A 27,956-nucleotide genomic window follows, 5' to 3' on the forward strand; every position below is an offset into this window, starting at 1 on the left:
GTGCCTTCCCTGCATCCTCCCTGCACCCTCCCTGCGCCCTCACTGTGCCTTTTCTGTGCCTTCCCTGTGCCCTCCCTGTGCCCTCCCTGCGCCCTCCCTGTGCCCTGCCTGCTCGGGGCGGCACTCGGGAGGGCACCAGCACCCACACACCTGCCTGCAGTGAGAGCAACTGTCCTGTTTGCAGTGGGGGATAACGGGGGGAAGGGACAGAGAGAGGGAAAGAAAATCCCCTTGCGAGGAGTCCTAAATCCCAACTGGCTGCTGTGTGGAGGGCTGGGGGTACTCTGAAATGCCAGTAACAGAAGCTCCAGCATCCCACGGCTCCTTGCTGCCTGCACTGGGCCCTAGTGTGGAGCCACCAACTACCCCCAGGCTCTGCCAAACTGCTTGGGGTTTTGCGGCTCCACATGCTCCCTTTGCCATCAGACCCAGAGCAAATAGACTCCTCTGGTTTGTGCAGTTCCCCCAGACACCCCGGCAACACTGTTACCCCAAATCGAGAGCAGTAGGTATGGCGTCTGAAAGAAGAGATATGTCCAGTGATGTGAAGTGCTGACAAGGGGAGATGATGCCATTCCTGTCCCTCAGCAACCAAAACCGAATAAAAATAGGGGACTGGGACCAGACACCTCTTTTAAAAGGACAAAAGCGTGATGTAGACCGGGAAGACCGTGGAAACTGTGCTGGGATTACCCCCACCACATTGTGCAAATGTTGCAAAGCCCCAGACACAACCCAATTTTCCTCTTCCATTTTGTTTGCTGCTGGCTGGGGTCACGGCTCCCTCACCCCTACTGCCCACCCACCGGCAGAGAGAAGTGCCTGGCTGCCCCCGGAGGGTCTTGGGGCTCTCCTCGAGCTCGGTGGCTCTTTGAGGGTGTCCTCGGTCCAGCAGCCTCGGCCAGGCGTGCGGAGCCAGGGCGGTGAGCTCCATCTATTGTCCAAGCCGCGGAGGGGCTGGCTAGGATAACTCCTCTGCGCGAAGGAAATGCGCTTTTCCTTGCCTGAATGACTCAGAAACGCTCTCCTAATAAATAATTCCTGTACTCTGTAAAAATGCGGTCCCGCTGAACGCAAGCGGGCTGCGGGGGGCTGCGTGGTTAGCAGCTGCCAGCTCTCCTTCCTTGCCTGCGCTGAGCCGCTCATTTCAACAGGCAAGTGGCAATCTCATTAAGTACCTCATTAACAGCTCAGCCCGTGGAGCCGGGCTGAAGAGGGCAGCCGGGCAGAGGTGCGCTCCCAGGTGCCTCGTTGGAAAGATGCGATCTCTGCAGGGAGTGAAAGCTGGGGGGGCCGTTTCGGCTGGGGATGTCACAGGGGAGTGACCCGCATACCAAATCACTGAGGTTATTCTGTTCCCTGCCCAATTTCTTCCCAGCTTAGAGTGAGCCCCCAAACGAGACCAGATTGTGCTGAAAGCCGCCAGTACCTTACTCGGCTGGGGGCTGGCGTGGGAGCGGGGGGGAGGTGGATGCAGTCGTGCAGAACCCCCTCCCCGGGCCCTTGGCTGCCTTCCCCTGGCCAGCCTGGGGAGGCCAACGCAGCACCCTGAACTTGCAGTGCAGAAATGAGCACCCTGGGAACAGCTATGACATTCATAAAAGAAGCATTGAGCAGTGTTTACAGGGCTCCGTTTCCTGGACAAATGCATCTCAATGTCCCTTTCGGCATGAGAAATCCTGCTGTGCCAAGATCCCTTGCCGGGAGCCAAGTGGGGATCCCATGAGGCCAGGGAAATTTATTTGCAATCACCAAGAAGAGAAACACGCTGTTGCTCAAGCCTGGCAAGGAGCTGTTCTGTCCAAGCTGCCCATCACAGGGAAGAAAAGAGCCCGTTTGTGCGTGTGAAATGGGCCGAGAAATCGGTAACCCCAGTGCTGAGCAGGAGGCTGGACTCAAGCAAAGGCAGAGTGTGGCAGTGGGTCCTGTGTCCTGCAGCCAGGGCCAGGCTTCCCCCCAGCCCACCAAGTGGGGTGTGTCACCTTCTCCCTGGACCCAAACACTGCCTCAGCATCCCCTGTCCTGTCCCACTCCACCCATTATCCTGTAGCATGTCCTGTCCCACTCCACCCATTATCACACTACCATGGCCTTGGGGAAGCAGCCACCCTGCACAGCCCAGCTGGGCTTTCACATGGCCACAGAAAGCCACTGTCCCCTGCTGCGGGCTGGCACCCACACACTGGCCTTGGGCACTGCTGCCAGATCTGCCTGTCCCTGTACCTGTGCCACCTCCCCACACTCATGTAGGAAAATCCAGGGGGAACATCAGGGCCAGTAACAGGAAAGGCTGTGCCACACGCCATGTCGATGGCCCTTGTGCCTCCCTTCTGGCACTGCTGGGGACATCAATGGCACACGGTGCACCCACCAGCACAGTTGATCCCACAGGATGCAGCTTCATGGGGAGGGGGCTGAGCAGGCCCCAGGGGCACACAGGACCAGGTTGATACCCTCCAGCCTGGCACAGGGAGAGCTCCCAGTAATAATTAGCCACTAGAGGGAAGTACAAGGCTGTACAGGGAAGGGTTTGGGCATTCAAGGATGCCTGGGATCACAGGGAATTGCAGTTTGGTGAGATGGCAGCACAGGCCATTTTACTGCTTTTTCTTTGGAGCTGGCTCCTCAGCACTCGCTGGTGTCTTGCACCCAATGCAGGTGCCCATGAGGCAGTGGCAGGAGCAGGCACAGGTCTGGCTGGCCACAGGAGTGGACTTGGCCTGAGCTGACTTTGTCCGAGCTGCCTGCGGTGCCCTGAAATGGAGCCAGTAGCACCCTTGGCATGGAGACTGCAGACCCTGGCATAGAGGCCGTGGTCCCTCCAGGGTGCACGGCCTCAGACAGCACCAAAATAGCAGGGAGCAGCCTGCCAGGCCGCCTGCCAGACAGCATCAGCGGTTTTGGCCATTTTTAGCAAAGTGGGGAATGTGTGTTGTTTCTGGGACATGCGGTATCCAGGGCCAGGGGGAAGACAAGGGAATGACCTGGCATCCCGGGGGACAGCAAACTGGAGCACAGTGCTCGGGACAGATCCCAGTGGAGGAACCCCAGCTCTGGACGGGAAGAGCAGTCTCAGGAAGGGACAACCAGGGTGATGAGGGTTCCCATGGAACTGGGCTCCACGGTGGTGCTGGTTTGATCCTGTTGGGAGAAGACAGTGGTGGGCAGCTGAGGGCTCCTGCCCCAGCCCCATGGCACAGACCCTGCCAACAGGGCCTGGACAGTCACCAACCGTCCCAACCTCCCTGGCCAAAGCAGCTTTCTACCCCTGAAACAACACCAGCAGGGATCTGACAGAGCATAGCTGATAATGAGCCTCTGCTCTATTTTATTCCTCTTTATAGATGGCTAAATATAACCTTGTGCTTATTTTTAATTCTTACTGAAAGCTGCGAGCCACAATCCATCAAGTCAGTTTTGTGTTTTTCTTATTGGCTGGCTTGCATCAGATCCAAGAGAGGAAACATCCAGGCTCAGCACGAGGCCTGTAGCCAAGTTAGGTACGTGTCCCACACAGGAGAGCTGTTGACCATGGAGCAAAGCAGAGAAGGCATTGCAGGACTTGTGAGCAGCAGCCTTCTCTGTGCCAAAACACCCCCAGTCCATCCAGAGCTGCTGTCCCTGAGCACCGCTGCTGTGGGCACTGCCAGGACAGCCCACATTTGGTGGCAGGTTTTTCTTGTCGCCAGGCAGAGCCAAAGCATTTGATTTGTTTTCCTATCACAAAGCCAGAAGCAACTCCCTGGATTGTACAATATCTCCCTCTGCAGCAGGAACAGGAGCCAGCACCAATCTGCAAACCAAGTGTGCAACGTAACATAACCGCAAGCAAGTGTGCCAGGGGTTGTATCAGCTGGGTGTACCTCCAGAGATAAACTTCCACCTCTCTCCTGGGAGGCCGGGATAATGTCTGGGAAGATGTTTGATGGACCACTGAAAAATTTATCACTGTGGTATTTCCCTGACAACTGAATTGAAAGACCATGAGGTAATTGCAGCACTACCTGTTAAGCACCTTAGGTCCAGTCCTCAACTCCTGGCAGCCTAATAAATATCCCAATCATATATTTCAGGGTTCAAGCCAAAAGTTGGCAGGGGAACCAGCCTTGTCCTGCTCACACCTGGGGCAGGGGCAGCTGAAAACCTCTCACTCCACAGCAAAAGCTGGTCCAATTTCAGTTCCAAGGTCTTGCTCCTCCATTCATTACTCAGGAGACTTCAACGGAAACATTGGCATTGCATGCACACAAATGCACATGGCTCTAGAAAATCACATTTATAACAAAACAGATCCGACTAGATCACTGTCATATTTTACTGGGGTTGCATGAGAGATTAAGTCTCAACATTGCATGGAAAATCCATCATCCAACAAAAACTAAAAATATTCTTCAAATGCTGGACTAAGGGCTTGACCAAAACAAGGCAGGCAGTATGCAGTTGTCCTGTGGCTCCTCCCTTCTGCACCTTCTCCTCAGTCTTAAAAATTCACTCTTGCTGACTCCCAGCACTACATATAAAATGTTACTTATGTGCTCATTTATACATGTTTTTAGTCTCTCCAGATAGCCAGCTCTTGAAAAGAACTCAGCAATTCAGAATACTGCCATGCTGGCATTCACTTGGATGAGTTTCCCCTCTCACAAGCACACCAGCTCCCCATGCCCAGTTGCAACATCGCACATCACAGTTTTTTCCTGGTATGATTTGGGAGCTCAGGTTTGCCAAGGTTCCACCTAGCTAACTTTGAGCTGCCCCAGAGCAGCTGCAGAGGAAAGCGTCTGCTAGCTAAGGTTCAACCTCTGCTTTGGAAGGAGACAGATACAGGGAGAAAGAGACTTTGTTTTGACCTAAAGCCAAAAAGCTCGATAGGTAGAAAGCCATCCTAGGGCGGAAATTACTCCAGTCATTTACAATAGTGCTGGCATTGGGTGCCTTAAAAAGGAACTCTCCCCCAGTGCTGCCCTCCCCCTCAGGCAGCTTTGCCCTTCTTTGGTGTGGCAGCAGCCTCCAGGCAGGAATGGTTCTTGCAGTTAAAAGGAGAAGCCCAAACTTATTCCACAATAATTCATTTACTAACACACTGAAAGCCCCATGTGCGTGCATTACTGCAAGCTGGACACACTTTCTCCACCAGCCACTAACAACATTTCCCAATTTGCAGAGAGCAGCAGCCGGTGCTGGGCAAGCACAGCCCTGGTTGAACAGGCTCTCACACAGGCTCTCCAGGAAACCACTGCTCTTCCAGTTCCCGTCCAATTCCCAAACCCATCTTTTCCCTGTAAGGCCATCTTCACAAGCTATCCCAGTGGATTATATATGTGTTCCAAAACTTAAGTTATGTCCAGGAAAAATTAATGGGAAAACCCAACTTTTAGGTCAGCATGCGCAATAGCAAATGGAAACAGCAGTGTCTGAGCTGACAGCTCCCCGTGCCCTTAGGGATAGCGATGCGATAGCCAGACCTCATTCTCTAAACAGACTGCAGCAAGCCAACCAGGACTCAAAGCAGCTGGTAAGCATGATTTTTTTTTTCCCTCCTTACTAAGTTCAGGAGTTTCTTTTCTTTTGGGCTGAATTGGACAGACTTTTCTGTTTGCAAGAAGTTATCTTTCTCCGAGTTATTCTTGTAATAGCCAGAGAGTATTTTAAACCAAGAATAGCTGATCTCCTTTAGATTCATGCTCCCCTTTTTGGAAACACTATTTAGAGAACAGAACTCCTAAATCAAAAAGTAGTCAGGAACAACAGTGAAAAACGGCATGGCTGTAACAGTAAATACTGCACTGGCACCTTTCAATTCACCTCTTTCCTCAAAGACTCCAGGAATGATTGGGTTTGCCCCAAATCTCCTTGAGTCACGTAAGTTCCTCACCAGAAACCTGCACCACTCACATTTAAGGTGTGAGCCTCTGGAACAAGCTACTCCTGGAACATCAGCAAAAACTATGCTAGGAGAATTACAAAAAGAAAAACGTTTGACATAAGCCAAAGCCCTGGTTAATACCTTTTGAGGGAAATTCTCTAGTGGGAAAACAGATGGATTTTTTGGTCTGTTTTGCACAGAAAGGTGTGGGGGCTGTATATAATTTTTATATAGTGCTATCTGAAATTTAAATTCTGAATCATTACGTAGCCCTTAGGAATGGCATTGTTCTCACAGATGCTACTCTGGTTTCTACTGATAAATGAATAAGCTTCATATAATGCATATGTGCTTTTAATACAGCAGCTGCCAAGGCAATAACTGAAAGCCACCAGCAGTACAGAGTTCATCTATTTCTTGTTCATCTATTTCTTGCCCGAAAGATTTGACTGACATTCAAATATAGCAGATTATTTCATGTTAAACTGATGCTAAGCATCAAATGGAAAACCAAGACAAAATAGGAAAGACCAAGTAAAGGGATGTCACTTCTAAACCAGAGTTTAAGCTCAGATCTAGTAGACACAGCTTAAAACTTGCCCTTTGTAAGACATGCTTATGCCAGAGAACTGCTTGGCTTCTCAAGCACAGAAATCACCTGTGCTTGAGTTAAACTGTAGGGATAGAAGTAGTTTTCTCCTTGCATATTACAGCACTTTTCTCACGAGAAAGGAGAGCACTGCGTGTGATGAGTGTGCACTGATGCTGGGGAGGGCATGGCTCTGAGCCCTCCAGAGCAAACTGGCCAAGCAGCTGCCAGAAAAGCTCCCTGCAGCCCTGCTTTGGGCTCCTCATACCTGCACTGCTTGTGACCGTATAGGAGAGGGTTATTTTGCACCAGAAGACCTGGCTGTGGGGCACACCACTAAAATTGAAATGATATTTGAGTTCTAGGCAGCACACCAGAAAGCAGAACTAACCCCAACAAAATCACCAAAACATGGCTCAAGAAACACAATTTTGAGCAAGATTTTTATGGCTCATCACCATGTTTTAACAGAGTTAGGTGTCCCCAGGCAGCCTGGGCTGATTTGGAGGGGTACATATACGTGCCCCCAGGCAGGGGGGACGAAGATCCCTCTGCTTGGTGCCAACCACTGGGACATGGCAAGGGGGTCATGTCACAGTGTGATCGCTATGCACACCCTTGCTTAGCAAACCAAGCCACTTTTAGGATTTGTAGACATCAGTTTCACTGGTCCACGCTGGTTCATGGACAATCACTACTACATCCCTTGCTGCAAAGGGGCATTTCACTTCCCAAAGCGCAGGGACACAGGAACACTGCCTAAGGCTCAGGCTGTGCTCACTGGACCCCACAGCACACCCTCAGCACCAAAACTGCCCCCAAGCCAGGGCACTGGCCCCATCTCAGAGTGCTGTGTGGCTGCTGGATGGCTGGAGCCTGGCTGGGTGGGCATGGATTTTGGAGTTTTCTGATTTTAGGTGTTAGGCACTGCCCACCAAAGCCATTAGACAGAGCTTTTAAGTTTTTTTTCAAAGCTCCTTCAATATCCTGCAAAAACTGAAATCATGGCAACCTCTTTGTTACTGTTGTGGTTTAACCCAGCTAGCAGCTGAGCCCCACAGAGCCACTCGCTCACCCCTGCTACAGCAGGATGGGAGAGAGAGAATTGCACCGGTAAAAGTGAGAACACTCATGGGTAGAGATAAGAATAATGCAATAATTGAAATAAAATAGTAATAATAACAAAAAGAAATTGTTGTGGAAAGGAAAATAACAAAGAGAGACAAATAAACCCCAAGAAAGTCAAGTGATGCAAATGGAAACAGTTGCTCCTCACAAACTGACTGATGCCCGGCCAGTCCCCGAGCAGCAGCCTGGGGCCAGCCTTACCCCTGCTTTATAGCTGAGCATGATGCCATGGTATGGAACACCCCTCAGGTCAGTCGGGGTCAGCTGTCCTGAAGGTGTTCCCTCCCAACTCCCCGTGCACTCCCAGCCTCCTCACTGGTGGTGTGAGGAGCAGAAAAAGCCTTGATGCTGTGCAAGCACTGCTCAGCAATAAGAAAAACACCCCTGTGTTATCAACCCTGTGTTCAGCACAAATCCAAAGCACAACCCATGCTACCCAAAGAAAATTAACCCTGCCCCAGCTAAAACCAGCACATTCCTTTAGCTTTCTTTGAAGCAATTACACCAGAGCTAGTAAGACATTATTTAAAGTACGACATTTGAATAGCTTGCCTAGGAAAATCAACCCTGCAAAGAAATTGCTCCAAAATATTATTTTTCTTGAAAATTACAGAGGTAAGGGACTCTAATTGCCATGCTGTTGCTCACTTTTTATTGCCTATTATGCCACTTACAATGCTCCTAACAGGATACTCTTACTGTTCCATAGTATAAACCCTGCCCGGGGAGCAGTATCACACAACAATGGTCATTTTAAAATATCTTATGTTCTAAAAACCTGACCCAAAGCCCACCAAGGCCTGGGAGCACAGGACAAAGCCAGGCTGGCTGCAGGGTGCCACCACCCACCTGATTTTGGGCAGCTGCACTAATTGCTCTGACCAGCAAAGCAGCCAGATTAAAGAGAAATACAGTCCTACAATGCCTCAACACTGTGGAATTTGTCTTCCTGTAATCAAAAAACAATTCAGATGGAAAAAACTCCAGTATCATAATTTTATATGGTGGCTCAGAGGAACTGGGAAGCCTGGCTGTCGTTCCTGTTTGTGTTAGGTAAACCCAGATGAGCACGCTGTTTGTGCAGTGACAAACCACCCCTGCCTGGCTTCAAGGCTGTAGAGGGTTTGAGACAGGCTCTGCCAGACCTGTACCTTCCACTGGCTGCTCATTCACCCGGGGAGGAGTCAGGGCTTATTGCGGCTAATTGAGCAGAGCTTTGCAAGGAGATCAGCCACAGATACCCTCGCATTTGCCATGCTCAGTCCTGAAACATCTGTGCCTGTGCACAGAGCCCGTGAATGCTGGAGTAGCTGGTGTTTGCTCCTCTCTGCACTGGATGTGCCCCCAGGGGTCCAGCTTGGCTCATGGAGCTCACACCAGCAGCACGCTGGATGCAGAGAGGCCCTTGGGGCCAGCAGCACTGCTTTCCTTCAGATGTACTGACTCAAACTTCAGTCTTCTGTGCCTCTCTGTTATTTGGGGGGGGAGAGTGTTCACTTTTTTTCCCTATTAACCTTTAAAGTTAACAAAGCCATTGTCCACATCAGGAACCAACAATGAGGGGCCTGGCAGGCTTCCTGCTGTTCTCGTTGCTGCTGATGGCCCCCCACTCCACAGGGGTGGCTGCCCAGGACACCCAGCCTGACCCCAAAATGCCATGTGCCAACTGGATGGGAGGAGCACCGGGCTACCCTGGCCACAACGGGGTCCCTGGCCGGGATGGGAAAGATGGAAGAGATGGACTAAAGGGAGATAAAGGAGATGAAGGTTGGTGAGGAACAGGTGGTATGTTGGTGCTCGAGTCCACAGGCAGCCCCAGCCCCAGTCCCAGTCCCAACAGGTTTCATGTCTGGTGGGTTCATGCCTGATCTTTATCCAGATGGCTTTTGATTATCTCCTGGGGTGGAGATTCCATAACCTAAATCAAACAGTTTGGTGTGGGGTTTGTTTCCCCAGTTAATGATGTTTTTTCTGACATGCTGCTCTCAGCAGCTCTGCACACAGCCAGGGTGGGGGGTGAGCAGGGTTTCCACTTTCTGCCTCAGTGGAACCTCCTGGGGGCTCTTGAAGTCCCTGAGCCTTTCCTCAGCTCCGTGCTGCCAAGCAGGGCTCACGCTACAGCCTCCTCTGCATTTCAGTAGCAGCCACTAACACAGTGCAAACACAGCTCCCAGTCCCCACTCTGTCCTGCAGGTCCAGCAGGTCCCAAAGGTGAACCAGGCCCAGTAGGAAGCCGAGGCTTTCCCGGACCTCCTGGATCTCCTGGAATTCCTGGAACCCCAGGGCAGAAGGGCAAAGATGCTTTTGTCCACCGCTCTGCCTTCAGCGTAGGGCTGACGGAGCGAAGCCCTGCCCCCAACGTCCCCATCCGCTTCAGCAAGATCTTCTACAACGAGCAGGGCCACTACGACCCCAGCACGGGCAAGTTCCTCTGCAACGTCCCTGGCACCTACTACTTCGCCTACCACCTCACGGTCTACCTGTCGGACGTCAAGGTCAGCCTCTACAGGAAGGACAAGGCCGTGATCTTCACCTATGACCAGTTCCAGAACAACAACGTTGACCAAGCGAGTGGCTCTGTCCTGCTGCACCTCAGCTCCGGGGACGAGGTCTGGCTTCAGGTGTATGGGAATGGGGACAAAAACGGTGTCTATGCTGACAACCTCAATGATTCCACTTTCATGGGCTTCCTCCTGTACCCTGACCCAGATAACTACTAAAGTAGGGGGTGCTGCATGGAAAAGGATCAGGTGGCTTAACCCCAGACGTGTCCTGGGGCACTGGCGCTATAGCTATAATGTATTTACCAGAAAACTGCCTTTTACAGGGGCAACGATTGCCAAGGGGGGACCTTTTCTCCTGTGAAATCAGTGAGATTGTACCAGTACTTCCATGGAACCAAGAGCTCACTCCTACCTCTGCTCTTGCTTTCCTGTGGAAACCTCAGCCCAAAGTCAAATATCACTCCTGCCATGTCATGAAAAAGTAACTCTCAATATGGCTTAACCTTCTTTTAAATTTAAAAGTGAGAAGAGAAAAATTGGTTGCATTTAAATATGACATTCTAAATCTCCCCTTTTTAGCCACCTAAATCAATTTAAACCAATTGTAGAAATTTTAGCCAGCATTTTAAAGTTTGAGTAGAAGAGGGAAAATACTACTCACAAAAGTAGAGTGCTCTTGTTTTCAGCTGAACTGATGGCTCATTTTTTTTAACTCCCCCTTGTTAGGGCCTTTGACTTCCACTCCTGGTTTGTTGTCTCCCTTGTTTTAGCCCAGATCTTTGAATATATTCAGGTTATTAACTTCCACTGATTTTAATCCTTTGATTTTCCTTTTATGTTTATCCCCTATTGTTATCCTTAATGCAGACAGCAGGCTGGTTTAGGGCAGGGATCTTCTCTTGTGATTTATCTGAGAAGCCTTATGAGCACTGGTGAGGCCACACAACAAAAGCAGCCCACTGACTGTGTGATTTCAGGGGCCCTGAGGTGACCACAAAGATCCTGTCCCATCTCCCCTCTAAACAGCTCCCAAGTGCACCCAGAAGTTGAGATCTATCAGCTGTGTTTCTACTTTTCCAGGCCCTAAGTGTGCCATAAGCCATGGTTTGCTCACCAGCTAGGCAGAGCTTCAGGTGGTTTTGAAGCTTCCCACGTGGAGTGGGCTCCTGGGATGAACACCCCCAGGCCTGTCCCCGGCTCTGGGCTGAATGCAGAAGATTTTTAAGGCTGGAATTAGTGTCAATCCCATCAAACTGCTCTCCAAGGAGCTTGCTTGACTTTAGCTGAAAGAGGATTTGATGGTTTCTCAGATACATTCAAGAAGACTCCTGCTACTAAGCTTCAGAACAAGCTAACACAGATCAGAGCTAATGCAGTATTACAAGCACAAAACAGCATTAAGAGCTTCAACTGAAATTACTTGCAACATCATTTTCCACACTCCAGTGAATTACCACACTGCAAATAAAAAACAATAAAAAACTCTCTCAATGAGAATGTTTCCACATTTTTGTGTGAGTTGTTGGGAAGAACTTGAAGAAAGGGATTTACTCCTAGCCTCACCAGGCAGCCCAGGAAATTTTATTTTTTTTCCCAGCAAGGTGGGGGCATTATAGGCTGGCAAACACAGGGGTACCCCCCCTTTTGCTTTCTCAAGGAACACTCCACACTCTAACTTTCATCAAAGCTTCAGCATCTCACCACCTTACACTGTATTGCATCCTTTTTGGATAAAATGAGCTCTGGTTTTCAGACTATTTCCCCAGCCAAATATCCCGAATCCAGCCTAAATGGCCATCCAGAGCAGGGGCCTCTGCTGGCCCTGAGGGCTTCAAGCACACTGGATTTAGCAAGGGTGAAACTGATGCTCAATCTGGTCATGCTAAATTCAGAAATCTGGGAAAAACCCTGCTCTTATCGTGGGAATTAATGGGAAAGGAACAGGGCAAAGGTAAAAAAAAAAACCAAAACAAAACATAAATCCATAAATCCATAAACAAAAGGAGATTTTAAAATGCAGCATTTTCTGGATCAAATGCCGTAAGAGGCTTAAATTGAAAGGAGCAAGTCAGAGCTTTTGCACTGTTTCTTTCAATGTTTTCAGATGGATCTTCAGAAGACAGGGAAAATTGAAACAGCCACAGTACTAAGAGGCATTTGGGATAAACGTTAGGAGGCTATACAAGTTTAAAGACTAGTTCAAGAGGGAGCCAAAACAAATTATTGCTTTCTTTGCTGCCATGCAGCAGGAACAAACATGCTTACAGCTCTATCCAGTACACCAGTACTCAGAGGCTTAGACCCTGGGAAAAATTTTAAAGAAAGCCATTAAGGCACTGCTGTTCCGTGTACTGACTCTTCCCCCTTCTCACAGACACAAATACTGAACTGCAGCTTCACCATGATACTCCAGGAGAGTACCTGCATTGCTCATGCATGTCCCAGCCAGGCACCTCAAAACCCAGCAAACACAGCAGCCCAGGCAGCAGGCTGTGAAGAAGGTAAACACCCACGGCATGGCAACAGGGGTCAAAGCCCACCCTTTAGGGAGTGGGACTGTTTTAAGAAGTCTTCCACCTCAAATCTCGGGAAGATTCTTGCTCAGCTGAGACATGCACTTTCCCAGCAGGCACCAGATTCCAGTTTAAGCCACCTTCCATCTCTCCTATAAGGCACATGCTCCCAACAGAGAGCTCACTCCATCAACAAAGCAAGCACAGACACAGGACAGGCAGAGAAGCACCCCCACCTCTGCCCCACTGCAGCCCCACAGCTGCCCTTTTACCTCTGTTCCTGCCTCCTGAGGCTGCCCAGCCCCTGAAGGGGTCTGCATGGGGGTCTCAGCCAGCCAAAACCTGCTGACAAGCTTTGGGAGCAGCAGCTGAGCATGGCCATCAGTCACCCTGGGGAGTCCTTATAGCCCAGCATATCCAAATTCCTGCATGTGGGATGGATACCAAACCTCCACCTCACCAGCTCTGCCATGTCAAGGCCACATGGCCAGGCTGACCGTGGTAGCCCATGGACAGAGAGCTGCAGGGCACCATGCTGGCCTTGGGCTGCTTTCAAGATAGAGCTGCAAATAGGGTTTGGGGGGATAACAAGGTCCTGGCAGATGAGCTCAGGGGAGTTCCTAAGGAATCTGGCCTTTTTCCAGTATGGAGTTGCTGGGGTTTTACTATCCCTCCATGCTTCATAAACCCATGGGAGAGGAAAACCTGGCCAAGAGAGGCACATCTCCAAGTCCCAGGCTGGCTGCTAAGGATCACACTGCATTGAACACACAATTATGTTGTAACAAAAGAGCAAGAACAACACTGACATGCTGAAAGGGCACAGAATCACCTGCTCTCTTAACAAATTTAAGTGTTTTAGTTTGTGATTTTTAATCAATCCTGACAGTAGATGCCTTGTACGAAGTTATGTCTCACTATTTACTGCCTCTCTGGCTGTGGTAGGTTTAAACGGACGCTCTTCCCTTTAGAGGCTAATATACTCTTAGAGCCAGAAAGCAGGAACACTCCCCAATGAAAGATTGAAGTCACTGCACTAACAATCAGAGAGAACTAACATGGAAAGCTGGAGACAGCTGGAGAGACTGGCCAGTCTCATCCAGCAGGGAAACCATCTGTAAAAGCATCCATAGGCCTTTCAAACACAATTATAGGCTGGTCCTAATTGTACTTCAACCCCATGTAATCACTTGTGCCAGTAATTAATTGGAATACAAATAGCAGCTGCACTAAACCATGAAGAGCTACAAGAAAAAGATAAATTGCTTGCAAGACTTGCATTTCTGAAGTATAAACTCACTAGAGGGTTTTCATCATGGAAGCAGGCAGAGGGATTAGGATCAAGTCTGACATGTGGCTAATCAGCTACTCTTCTTCCATACAAGAAATGCCATCAGGTTTAAAGTCTTTGAAATACTGTGGATGAAACCAGAGCATGCCCAGGCTGCCACATGCTTCTATGACTGTATTTGTGCTGGGTGTAGGTACTTGATGAAAAGACTCAGTCTGCCATGGGACTATGAGTCAGCAAACCCACCCTCAGCTCATCCTAGGATGATCAGCCCAGTCCACTGCTCTTTGAGAACACTGTGAGACTTCCTTACATGGAGGTGCAGTTCATTACCCTCCAGCCAGTCCAGGGGGAAAGAAAGGTTTATTCCAAATGAAATGGATGCATTAAATGTCAATATTTATTTCTTCCTGCAGGGATTCCCACCCTCAAGGAAATCTGTGGGATCCCTCCCATAAAGCAGGACAGATTTATGGAGAGGCATCAGGGAGGGAGGCAGAGAGATCACACTTGAAGACAAATCTTTAATTCCCTTCTGGAGTCAGGCAGGGAAGGAGAGGGGGTATGAACCAACACACCCAGCTCCCTCTGAAAATCTGGGCATCTGTGGAAGTGGAGCTCTGCCTAAAGGAGAGGACAGCACAGCTTCTCTGCTCCTTGACAGGGATTTCCAAAGAAGCCATTCTAGATCTGTACCATGTTTTGGCAAGTGTTGTAAGGCCAAGGTGGATCTGTCATCCTGGATGACGTACAACACAGGGAAGGTGATTCCCACACCACAGCACCTGTACCCCAGTGATGCAGAGGCAGCTCCAAAGCAGTAGATCATCAAAAGGCCACAGTGGGACACTGCTCAGCAAGCTGCACTGGAAGTTGAGGCACACCCTGACTCGGAAGCTCTCTGACAGGACAGAGCCACTGTCCTGTGACAGGAGTTGCCTCCGAAGTGTCCTCGCCAAAGCACCCCCAGCTGGGACTCCCTTGGTGGGACAGCTCCTGTCAGCACCAGGGATGCTTTGTCACATTCCCTTGGCAACAGGTATCCCCTTGCCACATCACCCACCTCATACACAACATTCTCAGCTGTGCATCTGTTTATTCACAATATTCAAAATAGAGCCCTTTCTTCCACCAGGCTTTAAGTTAACATGAGTTCATACAAGATTACCTAAGACTTTTTTCATAAATAAGCAAGCATCATTCACAAAATAGTCCTACTTGTGAATTTTAAAAATGTTAAAAGATACTGCTCCTGTCTCCCTCTGTTCTGAACTCCTTATAGCAGCTTGACTAAAAGGTTTGTAATAAGGGTCAGGATTCTAACCCTGCTGCTTGGCAAAGGCCAATGAGCAAATATAAAAGCCAAACTAAAAAAAAAATAAACCTGAAAGAAAAAACATGGAAGCAAATTTTCATGCTCAAAGCCACCCCTGCTGCCAAGGACTGACTTGTATCATGCTTTTCCAAAATATCCCTGATGTGATGCTGGCATTCCAGCCCCATCACCAACAGGGACACGCAGAGAACAGGGCTGCACTATCATCTGCCCAGCATGTTCTTATGTGCTGAAAAACTGCACATTGAGAGCAGGAAGATGCCTGCCAGCTTCTCAACACCCCAGGGAAGCAGGAAGAAGTCCATTTATTCATCTAAATGAATTCCTTCGTTATCAAGAAAAATACCTTCCACTTCAATTATTGAAATAAAATATTAAAGGGAAAACTTTTAATTCCCCGGAAGTAAACTAAGCAAAAAGCCATCAAGGAAAACCCACTATTGCCACATTAGGTCTGAGCTTGCCTGTTCCTGCTCATATGAAGAACAGTGGAGCACTGGATACTGGATAACCTGGAAACCAGCCCAGAAGCAGCACTGCAGAAATATTATACACAGATGACAGCCAGCTTCCTTTAGCATGGCAACTTTCTCTCCCTCACAATGACTGGATTCTTTTCAGCTCAAAACAGATTGCACATTCTTATTTCCAAAGAATGTACTGGGACAGTCTGCAGTTCCCTACAAACAGAACCCTGGCCTGTTGAGAGTCTTGAAGGGAACAGGCTGACATTTAAGTGTTTTGAAGCAATTACTTTTCATCTGTGCTGCACCACTGGCTACACCCTTCTAAGGCATTTTCAGCACTTGGGACCTCATCCTGCCAAGTCTCAGGCAGATCAGCTTTACAGATTGCCAGCTGTCCCACTGCAGTCACTGGGACAATTCACAAATCTATTCAGACTAGAGCCTTTATCTGGATGTTGAAATACCGAGCAGTACCCAGCAGCTTATAACCTAATACACATCAGTCTAAATGTGTGCTTATTGCTGTTAGAACAGCCTTATTCCCTAAGAAACACCTACTATGAGATGTGTCAATCTCAACAAAAGGGACAGGAATCAGAGCTCAATAAGTGAATTGGCCAAGGCAGTCAAATGCCCTGTACATCAATTTTTATTAGAGATTTTGACATCTTGTGATTATTTCCTGACAACAGGCTGATTGCCCAGACTAATTAGAATGAAAGCCTTGACAAATGGTAACACAGAAACAATGTGAAGCTGAAGGGCATTTTGTTCTTCATCTAACACCATTCCAGAAGGGACCCAAACAAATTACAGCTCCTGCTGGAAGTTTAACACACTCAGAGTCCTCTTTAGAGAGATGATGTGATACACACCCTCAGCCTCACTGTGCAGGAGGGAACTTCACACTCCAGACAGCTACAAGATGCATGTTTGGCAATATCCCATCCCAACTCTGCATGTTCCTCCTATTTCATTCCACCCCAGGAGACCCACACAGGTATCAGATTGAAGGCCAAGCTCAGTTAGCAGGAGAGCAGCTGGGAATACCCAAGAAGCCCCAGTAGCTGCAGCCAGAGCAGCATTAGCTGCACACCCAGGCAGTTAATGAGATTCCACAGCTTTCTTCGTTAGGACTTAAACACTTTTAAACACCCACAGACTAGGTTCCCTCCCTACAGACACACATACCATATTTCCCAGGTGCCAGCAGTACTATTTATGCTGCTTTTCTACATGAAACCCTGAGTTTCTGGGAATCTTCACAAAAAGGTATGTTAGCTATACCTACCTAGAATGGATAGTTATATCCTACCAGGATGAAAACTCCTGCTGGACCCAGGAGCATTATTTGCCCTCTACCCTGTTCCTCAGAGAGAGTTCCATGTTTTGATCAGGTGAGATGTTACAAAACTAGAACCACTCACCTTTAGCACCTTCAAACCAATGTTCACTGAGGTTTTAGACATCTTTAAAGGAGAGAACACCATCCATACTGAAGTGTAACTGTTCAAGGTGGGTTTGTATCACAGAATATACCCTGCTGCTGTGATCAAACTTAATGCTCAAGTTTCTTACAGATTAAGAAAGCAAATGGAAAAACAAAGAACTATGGACAAAACGTGGACAAGGATGTTTTCCAAAACCAAGATGACCATAATGAGGAATCAGCAAAAGTAGATAAAAGAACAGAGGAGAGTTGCTTCTTGAATCTTATTTCTTCTTCTGCACCTGCCCAAAATGCTGCCTCCATTTCCTGGCAGCAACTCATTTCTCAAAACCTAGTTTGGAGAAAGCACAGCACCAAAGCCAGAGACAGTCCAAGCACACTTGCCACCACTCAAATTGTTTTACCTTGGTCTCAATGAGGAAAACTGGAAACCCCAGGCTCTCAGCAAAGCAAGCACTAAGAGGGAAAGGACACTGCCTGAGCAAGGCTGTTCCTTCAGGGACACAGCACAGTGTCAGGCACCAAGCAGAGTAAATGTCAGAATGCTGATTTAGAGTACACTGCATGATGAAACACAGGCTGTTCAGATATCCACAGCAACACAATCAAAAAACGCCTAAACCCTACTGGGTTTATTGTGCTTACAGTTTTAAGTTTATTTAAAAATGGTCAGAACAGTTACTGTTAGATTTAAGATTTCCTTTTTTAAGGCAAACTAAAGAAATAAAAATGTGATAGAAGTATGAAAGGGTTTCCCTGCAGGTACAATTTTAGTGTGAAGTGTTTAAAGAAAGATCAGTCACAGTATTATGTTTGCGATCAATTTATGGAATACAGATTGCATTTGAGATTAGACAGGATTACACTCTTGACTCTGAAAAAATATACTAAAAACTCACCTGTTCTTTTCATTCTGAGATCCAGTTTGGTCACTGAAGGGTAAAAATGAAACATTTCTATGTTCTGAAAAACTTATGTCAAAAATCTGAACTAGTATTTCAACAGCCTGATTCATATACACTATACCTCTAAGCACAAATAAGTGCATTAGCATCTGCAGGAGAAGAAAATAATTTTATGTTTCTTTTTCTATAAAGTACAATTTCAAGAATGAAATTATATTTTTAAATCCAAGCATTCCCATGGTCTGGGGTCAGAACATTTCTCTGCTTAATGTATCAAGGTGTAATTACTTTTTGTTTCTGTGTTCCTTAAATTAAAAGTGAAGTACTGATGGTAGCTCTCTGTCTTGAAACAAAAGACAACCCACACTCTTCTCAGTCCAACCAACAAATGAGTTGGACTATTCAGAACAAGCAACCATCTTATCCCAAGACAATCTTTTACAACAAACTTTTCTAGGCAGCAATGTGCCCTACTGCATATCTTTTACGTAATATCCAAAAGGAACAATGATTATTTAATACCAAAATACTCAGTCTAAGGGAGCTCAGAAGACAGCAATATCTACTTTTAAAGTATAAGCCAGAGAGAGAGGGTTTTCTTCAGTATTTTATTCAATAAGCACATCAGCAAATAAAATTTCCAGGAAAATCTACACACCGCTTCGTAGAAATAACAGTGCACAGTTCCCTCCTTAGTTATCTTTAACCATCTGGTTTTCATATTCCCCAAGCAGCTTATACAGGTTTTTTTCCCCCCCTCTGTGATTTTCCCATTTTGATTTAATTTAATAAATAATGGACTGCACAGGCAATCCTAGAGAAAAATCCACATCTCAGCACTGCATAGCTGGGCAACTAAGTTCACTGGATGTCGTCGTCATCAAAGAGATCTTCAAAATCTAGTCAGAAAAATAAGACAAAAATTAACCTCAAGTTTCCATGTTACAAATGCACATACAAGTACAGTACTTCATTACTTGGATTAAGGACAGAAATAAAGGTGAATTCAGTGAATGAGAGTTACTGCACCATCAGTTATTAGAAACGTGCATCAGGGTGAGAAGAGACAGCAAAGGCAGACAGACCCATGCACACAGTCTGTGGCATGGACAAATTAAACTGCTTCACCTGCACAATACAAGCTTTGCAGGTAAATTCACAAAAGCAAAGCTTCAAAGGAAGGACTTTTATAAAGTTATTAAGTATCCATCACAGAGGGGCTCAAGCATGAATCCCAAAGTTCAGAACTGCGCAAGTACTAGCTTTATGCATGCAGCAAGTCTCAGTGTAGACAATCTTGCAGAATTCTGGCTTTTGGTCATAGCATCCAAGCACACCCCCTCAAATTTTGCAGATTAATGAATTGAAATTTGTGTTAAAAACCCCTTCCTTAAAAATATTTGATTGCTTTAAAGGTGCCAATAACATTTCTGTCTCAGAACACATCTCCCACTAGTGAAATGGTTCTAGGCCCCATTGGAAGCACTCTTAACTACTCAGCTTTGCATCTTCTTTGTATACTGAACATAAACTAACAATCTAACTGAATACAAGTCTTTATCCTTACAGAAAGCAGTTTACAAGTACTGTGCAACGAACTGAGGATGAATCTTCATTTAGAAGAGTCCTAAACTACCACTGGAACACAGTGCCACAGCATGATGTTAAAAATATATGGAAATAGCTACTCCTGAATATGCTGGCTCCAACAGAGCTGGGTGTCCCTCACAACTGCTGAGAGTAGAACTGCCTTTTACTCCTGTATTCTAAGTCTTGAGCAAAATGAGAAACATACTTTATTTTGGAATTAACACCAGTTTGTGATATTAACAGTACCACAGCAATCAGATTTAATAACACCTAAAACTCACTGTTGAAATGTCTAAATGTGTTTCTTCAGAAGTGTAAAAACCCCTTTAGCAACTAAGTGCAGAGTGTTGTATATTCTACCCCTAAGTGGCCTGATACGTAGCTCTTCTCTGTAAAAGCAGCTGTAAATACTTACATATAGGCTGAGAGAATTGAGATTGTTCAGCCTGGAAAAGAGAAGCTTCAGGGTGGCCTAACTGTAGCCTTTTAGTACCTGAGGGAGCCTACAAGAAAGACTGAGAGACTATTTACAAGGGCCTGGAGTGACAGCATAAGAGGGAATAGCCTCAAACTGACAGAATGTAGGCTTAGGTATTTGGGAAAAAGCTCTTCCCCGTGAGGGTGGTGAGGCCCTGGCAGAGGCTGCCCAGAGAAGCTGTGGCTCCCTCATCCCTGGAAGTGTTCAAGGACTTGTGGGATGGGGCTTGGAGCAACCTGGGATAGTGGAAAATGTCCCTGCCCGTGGCAGGGGGTGGAACGAGATATCTTTAAGGTCCCTTCCACCCCAGGCCATTCTGTAAGTCTGTGATTCTATATTCATACAGCTGACTTTCAAATGCAGAAAGTATATCAAAAACAACGTTTTACTTCCATTTGGGTACATATGCACGTATACTTTGAGAGTTAATGAACTACCTGTAAACTACTAACACTCAGAGATAAATTTTTAAAGTCCTGCCCACATTTTTACATGTATTTGCACTGTTTAACATAAGCTATTTGTTATGTGAACAGACGAAGGTATTTTTCCTTGTAACGATTAACACGCTAAACCTTCCAGGAGAGGAAAACCCGCATTTTACCGCTCCCACCGGCATCATTTGGCACTGAAGCGTTCTCACACCGCTCCCCAGATATGGTGAGCGACAAGTTTAGCGAGCACCAGGCACCACAGCCACGAGAGAGAAACCAGGCGAGGTTTGCTGAGATACCCCTCCAGCCCCCCCGGAGCAGGGCGGTCCTTACCGTTGAAGAAGTCAGCGTGCACCGCTTTCTCGTTGGCGGCCAGATCCATCAGCAGCCCCGTGCTTCCCCCTGCCTGCGAAAGCAGCCGCTGAGCGCCTCCGCGCCGTGGCGCCACAGCCCCGCCACCGGCACCAGAGCACCCGCCTCACCTCATCCAGGTCCACGTAGGGGCCGGCTCCCTCCGGGAACATCTCGTCCACCGCCGGCTTCATGGCGTCCCCTCCGCGCCGTCACTTCCGCCGCCGGGGCGGAGCCGCGGCCAATGGCCGCCCCCGCCTGGGGCCGCGCCGTTGCCTTGGCGACCAGCCCTGGGGGCCGCCATCTTGCTCCTCACGCCCTGGTCGCCATGGCGACGGTGGGCCCCGCGCCTCTTCAGGCCTGAGTGAGGCGTCACTTTGCAAAGGATGTGGGTGCGACTGACACTGGCGGCCCTTCCAGCCCCCAAGATGAATAATTCCTGTACACACAGAGCGGTAAATAGCTGTCTACACAGAGAGAAGTTTCCCGAGATGAAGCTGAGAGCATCACCTGTAAAAAAACCCCAAAAAACTCCCAAAACCATGCAGCAGAATGGAGGAGTTTATTGTTTCATACAGAAGCATAAATTGTAAAAAAGAGACTAATTTAAAGCCTGAAGTGCTGCATGTAGCTGCAGTGTCATTTAGTGGCTGAAGCACACTCCAGGTACATTTGCTGGCAGTCAGGTATTCACTCAAACACCCTTACAAGAAACGGTAAAAAAGAGACTCATCAAAACCATAAAATGCTGCACATGACCATGGTATCACGAAGCAGCTGAAGGCAGCCCAGGAGCATTCACTGGCAGACAGCTGCTCACCCAAATACCTGGGCAGCAGCGCTGACGAAGCTGAGCGAGGCACTCAATGCTCATGGTCAGGTACGTGGTAGCCAAGGTGGCTCCCAAAAGGGAACTGGGCAAAGAAGGCTCTGGCCATGTCATTGATCCTGTTGTAGGCTCCCAAGGTCCGGAAATATTCCACATATGACCAGAAATCACTGGATGAGAAGGGCCAGTACGGCAAGGCTGCAGCTTCCTGGTAGAGATCTAAAAAACCCAACCAAAATAAAATATTGCAGATTACTATAACATGAAGTGCTTTTGTTGAACTGTTGGGCCTGGAGCCACCATGGTTTAGGGTTGTGAGTTCCCTTTGGGGGCTGCTGTGCTCTTCTGGCAGGAGAGAGGCAAGGAAAGCCATTGACCCCTCTCTCCATGACCCACTCTGCAGAAAATGGAGCCAGTATTCCTTGTTCCAGATGCATCAGGAGTGACAGAGTGGGACAAGATGAGGAGCAGAAATGAAGGGACACATCCACATTTATGCCAATTAAAGAATTCCTCAGGCTGGCTTAATTTCTAGAAGGCTGCTGGTTATTTAAAAGCAAGGAGCGATTGCAATTGAAAGCCATTTTTCCTCATTCCACATAATTTGCTTTGCCCAATATAAACATAGAAGGAATAAGGCACCACCCTCTATGCCATGCCCCTGTAGCTGACTGCACTGCCCACAGAACTTCCAGGGACTGGGACCATCCTTCCCTGATATTGCCTGGAACTGCAGAGTTGTGCCTCTTGTGAGGGGACTGTAGGAAATGAGGTAAGGGGATGGAGAGGAAAGGCTTTGCCACCTGGGAGACAGCTGCTGCATTTGGGCCTGGTCTAGCAATATCAGAATTTGATATAATCATCGAAACAAGATTTGAAATTCAGCAGGAAAACAAAATCAGTTCTGAAAATGCAGGAGCTGACCACCCATGGGCCCAAATATGGGCCAACATAGCAAAGCATATATAAAATATAAACAGCAGCTGAGACCACAGTCACAAATGTCTTTCTTTGCAGCAAAGCTAAACATAGTATTTTATTTTGATTTAAAGCCCATTTAGATAAATGAAAGTTTTCCACTCAGCTTGGAGCCAGGGTCTTTAGTAGGAATTAAGAGCCTTCAACAATCCTGTTGTCAGACTTAAATTTTATGGAGTAAAGTTTGCAGCATCTGCAGAGAGGGACTCACTGTTTATACCAGCTGACCTTAGATTCACTTTGCAGGCTGCTGTTTGGTCCAGTGTGAAAGAAAACAATAATTGCTGGTAATGAGAGCAACAGGACACTGCCTGAACAGTGTTCTAATTCTAGATTGATGCAGGCTGTCCTGACTGACTCAAAAGTTGCCACAAAAATATTTGCTGTACACAAACAGATGATATATTAAAAATATTTTAGAGGCATAAAGAAATAGAATGGAGCATAGGGAAAAAAAGGTTTGAATTATAAGTAATCATATTATTAGACCTTATTCTGTATTTGTCCTGTTCATATCTGTTATAATACTCTCTGCATATTTGTGCACTGGAGATGCTGCTGGCTGTCCTGCTGGTTAACTGAGATGTACACCAGCAACAGCAGTTACTTGGTTATTGCAGATACTTCTCTGCAACTTTGTTGACAATTCTGTCAACAGAGCCAAAGAGAGGTTAAATAATAGAATCATCAGTAAACCAGTATAAACATCATTAGGGTGTTGAGGGTTTTTTAAATCAAAGGCAAACACTAATCCAATGGACTAATCACACAAAGTGACATGAACCACAGGGTAGCTGTGCTAAGGGATTTAGTCCAACATTTCTTTAATTGGTTTTATGGCAATTTGTAAATTTTAATCTTTTTGTCATGAAAGTCGGTATTTCTTGCCAAAAACCAGATATACATACAGCATTACTGTCCAGGACAGACAAAATTCTCAGATGTCCTATACATTTATCAGTCTGGTGCTTTCCAGTTATCATTCTGTACAACAGAATTAGTGACTTGACTGTAATCCCTTTTCATTTTAAGACTGGATATTAGCTCTACTATTATACATTAATATGTCACCAGCTTTTAATAAATTCTAAAGGATTTTTCTTAAATTTGCTATTCTTTTTCCACCAGAACTAATTGAAAGCTTTTCCATAGTCCACTGAGGTTAATAAGCATTCCTACCAAAGTCACTGCTGGGCATCAAGTCTGGGAGTTACAAATTACTCTCCTAATTATTAGCGATACAAAGGAAATAACGACACATTAGGAATTACCATCTCCATCCTGGATGGATCGGGCATCTGTAAACAAAGAGGAAATGCATCAGTACCAGCTCCTACACCAAAAGACTTTCTGTTAACAAAACATTCTCCGTGTATAACTGGAAGCTGACAAGTTCTTTAGTGCCCACATAGGACCCTCTGTGCAGGCAAAGGATTTTTGTTTCTTGAACAGCAGGGCAAGGAATTCCCCGTTTGCAATCAGTCAGTGCTATGAACCAACTTAGTCTGGCTGTTAGTCATAACTCACAGCCTAAACAGTTAGGATTAATATGTGAGCAATACTAAACAGAAGATACTGTATTTGTAACAATATTTCTGGCAGCTTGCAAAATAAACAAGAATATAAATTCAGTAGTAATCTTACCTGTTAGCATGTTCATCAGCATACAGAAGAAAAATAAGCCAGTAAATGTCATCTTGTCTGCAAGATACTGCTTGTGCTTCTGAAAAGTAATCTGTACAATTGAGGATTATTACAAGAGATTAATAATTATGCAAACTCTATTATTTCTTGTTTTAACAGAATAGACTCCAAGATAGATTCTAGTTACTAATTTAGGCATAAAAAAATGCAATTACATTTCTTACAGCTTCTGAAGTACAACACAATATTAAAAGACCATCAGTCCTGAAATGAGTATTGATATTTTGGTTTTAGATGGCATAAATCCAAAAGGTGCCTCTGAATTGACATGAAATTAAGTGTCTTTGGAAATGTTTGATTTTGTGGTTAATTTAATTTCACTTTAGAAATTACCTCTCTCTTTCTCTTCTTTTCTTCTTCTTGCAGCTCTGAGTCAGCTACAAAACTCCAAAAGGATTTCTATTGCTGTAAAATAGCAGTGCTTTGTAAGGAAGGGTGGGGGGGAAACGTCACTGAGTTACTACACCAATCTGATTTTGTCTTCTTCAGGTATTTTAACTGCTCACATCTGCGTTATACTTCAGCACTGCCCATGGAAGACACAGTGGACAGTTTCTGAGAGGAAATCAGAATTAACTTTGGCAATAAAGCTTGTTTTTGAAAGACAAAGGGAGAAAATCCAGAAGCAAATTCAATGATTATTACAGTTGCTGCCCTCCTGATTTTCTTTCTGTCCCTTCAGAAAAACTGATTTTCAAAAATACTACTTGAGCAAATTGCTAAAAGGTTATTGAGTTCCCTCTCCAGCTCAGTCACAAAACCCAGAAATACTTGACACTGCTTTATGTTCTTACTTAGGATCCTTAAAATCTAGAGCTTAAAATGTACACAGGCACCAAGTGCCCACAAAAATCTGTTGGGTTACAGTATGTAAAGAAGGCAGTCCCCGATGACTGCAGCTATGCTGATGGTGCAGGTACCTTCAGAGGGTCAATAAAGTACATTGAAATGCATTTTCACATTGTACTGATTTCCTGGAAAGACTTCTTTCCCACACCAAGCAGGTGCTTTGGGCTCCAGCCTGTGCAGGTTGCTATATGGATCCAGCACTTTGAAAAGCCTGGAGGGGAGACACAGTTTGGAGAACATTCAATTGACACACACATCTTGATTGATTTTCTTTTAGCACGCAACCCCTGATGGCAGCAGGTGTGGTCAAGGACTAAGATGTAGCAGAAAGTGTTCTGTGACTCACAGGGAGATGTGGGGATTTCCATGCTTCTTGAAGATGTGGCAGTTCAGGTCATCTTGCCAAACCTGGCAGCTACTTCCTGATGGCTCCTCTCTTGAGAGGAGCTACTGAGATGCCAGTGCAGAGCTCACTGTGCATGTTCATGCTGTGAGATCTGACTGTACAGATGCTGATCTGAGCTGCACCCGCTTGCTGGGCATTTTCAGTTGCCTTTATGGTCTACAAAATAATTTCTCTGTGTCAGTTCTAGGCACCTGCATTTCCCAACTGCATGTGTGGGCCCCGACATTGGTGCCTTTGCTGTACCACATCCACCCATCTGCCACAGGAGCGCAGAGAAAATCTACGTACTCACAGAGTCCTGGAGCAGAGAGACCCGGGTGAGTGGCCTTGCAGGAGGACCCAGCTTGGCTGGAGTTTGTTCCTATCTACACACAGAGTTGGATAGTTTTGCCAAGAATTAATTCAAGATGTTCTGAGCAAGGGAAAAAAAGGGTGCTTTGTAGCACACTAAGCTGTGCCAACTCTTGTGGAGGCTGAAAAGAAAAATATTATGAAAGAAGAACCTGTTCCATCTTTGAAAGGCTTTAATCCTCCTGCTTAATATATTTTTCCCAGACCTGTAGGAAGGGTCCCTACCTACATGAGCCACATTCTTCCAGCACCTCAGCCCACTCACCTGGGTTGCAGCAGCTGTGGGTGGGAAAAGGCACTTCCCGGCTTGGAGTCCTGTGGTGCATCCATGTACCTGGGCCCACCCACCAGCACTGCCTGCAGAGCCAAACTTTCCCTTTTACTGCCTAGTCCGCATATCCTGCTGAAATAAAAAATCAGAAGCACTGAGGTGTGCTCATATACACACAAAACAGTTATCAGCTGTAACTGAATAATTGCCATAGAGCTACTTTCACACACATCCAAAAGTAGCTTTTTGTTTTGGCAGTTGATAAGGCAGGTATAGTTCCAAGTGGGAGGTGAGATAACATGTTTTGGATGATGACAAAGGAGAATAATGATACTCCTGATGCAGCCACACCCTGCAGCTCTCCCCTTGGAATATTAACAGTGTTGTAGGAGGATGACAGTCCCAGAAGTTATCAGATTTAGGGTCAAACTAGTCACAATATGGTCTGCTACAACACTGGATGATCTCAGGAGGACTTGCATAGTTATTGGGCTGATATACACCTTTACACCTTCTTATTCTTTCTTGTGAAGCTTGGAGTTACCCATTTCCAGAGCTAGAGGGATCACTGATCTGACATTGTGTGGCAGTCTTGTAACAATTACATGCTTGCAACTTAATTCAAATCAAGTTTTTCCACTTGCTAGTGCACATATTGGAGATGCAAATAAATTATCAAGGTTTCCATGCTAAAGCAGATCTAGGAAATTATAAAAAGGATGAGAATTAGCACTGCAAACAACTTGCATTACACAACACAACCTCTTCTATCAACACTTCTGTTGCTGTACATGAGTACTTGTCCCAGCTGGGTCTGTTTTAAACACAACATTGGACCAGAGAAAACTGATGAGTTTGATGAGCTCTCATCAGCTGCTTGAAGGACTGTGCCTGGTGGGTTCAGTGTGCCAAACAGTGCACAGTGTGCTCTCTGGCTAGTCCCAGAAGACATGTTGCTCTGACTTGCACCATTTGTAACACCCTGCAAGCACATTCATTTCATCCCTTCTCTTTTTTTTTCCTTTTCTTTCTCTAGGAGCACTTTCCTTTTTTCAAACTCAACACTGATACACAGGACTCCTTAAACATATGAATCATACAACTCCTTTAACATAAGTGCTTTAGGATAAAGTATAGATTAATAAAAGTTGGGCGTCAGCTGCTATGCTCAACCCAACTGCTTTTGCAAGACAAGAAGCCTAGCCCTGGAATGGGCTATGATGAAAAGTGAATAGGAGATGCTATGCCTAACACTAACTGCTCTTGAAAAAAACCAAACCTGAGTGGACTAGGATAATAAGGGAATGGAATGCGAGCTAATGGGTTTGGCTAACTGCTTGTCTGCAAAACAAGGGCCTAACCCCTACAGGCTAAGCAATAAGGAGGAAGACACATCCCAACTGCCGTTTTAATGACAGATGGAGGAACTGTCACAAAAGGGCAGAAAAATGTAATAGGAGAATAGGAATATAATCAACACACAACTATAAATGAAGTATAACTAATATAGCAACGAAGTGTGTAATAGTAGAATTAAATGTGTATTAGCAAAATAGATGTGATAACATATTAAGAATAGTGTGCTGTGTTTGTAACCCTAAGATAAGGAAACCACAAGTCATCTAAGACCCCTTAGGACTGTAACTTTAGAGGAAGTGACCAAAAC

General features: G+C 46.3%; 3 protein-coding genes across 3 annotated transcripts; 1 reads left to right on the top strand and 2 right to left on the bottom strand.

The window, feature by feature from the left end:
• Positions 1 to 5,102: 5,102 nt before the first annotated feature.
• ADIPOQ (adiponectin, C1Q and collagen domain containing) lies at positions 5,103 to 11,584 on the top strand. The gene is made up of 3 exons (XM_010405440.3): positions 5,103 to 5,515; positions 9,131 to 9,350; positions 9,777 to 11,584. Exons 1-3 carry the CDS (start codon positions 5,399 to 5,401, stop codon positions 10,301 to 10,303), a joined length of 864 nt encoding a protein of 287 aa, XP_010403742.3. The 5' UTR covers positions 5,103 to 5,398; the 3' UTR covers positions 10,304 to 11,584.
• Positions 11,585 to 18,638: 7,054 nt separating this feature from the next.
• On the bottom strand, positions 18,639 to 21,143 carry COPS9 (COP9 signalosome subunit 9). Its single transcript, XM_019289467.1, has 3 exons — positions 21,034 to 21,143; positions 20,885 to 20,957; positions 18,639 to 18,948 (listed from the first exon to the last, which is right to left on the bottom strand). The coding sequence occupies exons 1-3, from the start codon at positions 21,094 to 21,096 to the stop codon at positions 18,911 to 18,913; spliced, it is 174 nt and encodes a 57-aa protein (XP_019145012.1). The 5' UTR covers positions 21,097 to 21,143; the 3' UTR covers positions 18,639 to 18,910.
• A 298-nt stretch (positions 21,144 to 21,441) lies between these two features.
• OTOS (otospiralin) lies at positions 21,442 to 27,930 on the bottom strand. Its single transcript, XM_010405442.4, has 5 exons — positions 26,285 to 27,930; positions 24,747 to 24,818; positions 24,354 to 24,444; positions 23,981 to 24,007; positions 21,442 to 21,950 (listed from the first exon to the last, which is right to left on the bottom strand). Exons 3-5 carry the CDS (start codon positions 24,403 to 24,405, stop codon positions 21,766 to 21,768), a joined length of 264 nt encoding a protein of 87 aa, XP_010403744.1. The 5' UTR covers positions 24,406 to 24,444; positions 24,747 to 24,818; positions 26,285 to 27,930; the 3' UTR covers positions 21,442 to 21,765.
• Positions 27,931 to 27,956: the final 26 nt, after the last annotated feature.

This window comes from Corvus cornix, chromosome 9 (assembly GCF_000738735.6).
Source record: "Corvus cornix cornix isolate S_Up_H32 chromosome 9, ASM73873v5, whole genome shotgun sequence".
Classification (NCBI taxonomy): Eukaryota; Metazoa; Chordata; class Aves; order Passeriformes; family Corvidae; genus Corvus; species Corvus cornix.

Excerpts from the sequence above, each read along its gene's own strand:
- COPS9 (XM_019289467.1), bottom strand. The coding sequence starts at position 21,096 with ATGAAGCCGGCGGTGGACGAGATGTTCCCGGAGGGAGCCGGCCCCTAC. Across the intron at positions 20,958-21,033 it reads CCTACGTGGACCTGGATGAG|GCAGGGGGAAGCACGGGGCT; the intron begins GTGAGGCGGGTG and ends CTGCTTTCGCAG. Across the intron at positions 18,949-20,884 it reads GCACGCTGACTTCTTCAACG|ATTTTGAAGATCTCTTTGAT; the intron begins GTAAGGACCGCC and ends TTTTCTGACTAG.
- ADIPOQ (XM_010405440.3), top strand. The coding sequence starts at position 5,399 with ATGGAAACAGCAGTGTCTGAGCTGACAGCTCCCCGTGCCCTTAGGGAT. Across the intron at positions 5,516-9,130 it reads ACCAGGACTCAAAGCAGCTG|GAACCAACAATGAGGGGCCT; the intron begins GTAAGCATGATT and ends TGTCCACATCAG. Across the intron at positions 9,351-9,776 it reads GGGAGATAAAGGAGATGAAG|GTCCAGCAGGTCCCAAAGGT; the intron begins GTTGGTGAGGAA and ends TCTGTCCTGCAG.
- OTOS (XM_010405442.4), bottom strand. The coding sequence starts at position 24,405 with ATGACATTTACTGGCTTATTTTTCTTCTGTATGCTGATGAACATGCTA. Across the intron at positions 24,008-24,353 it reads GCTGATGAACATGCTAACAG|ATGCCCGATCCATCCAGGAT; the intron begins GTAAGATTACTA and ends CTTTGTTTACAG. Across the intron at positions 21,951-23,980 it reads ATCCATCCAGGATGGAGATG|ATCTCTACCAGGAAGCTGCA; the intron begins GTAATTCCTAAT and ends TGGGTTTTTTAG.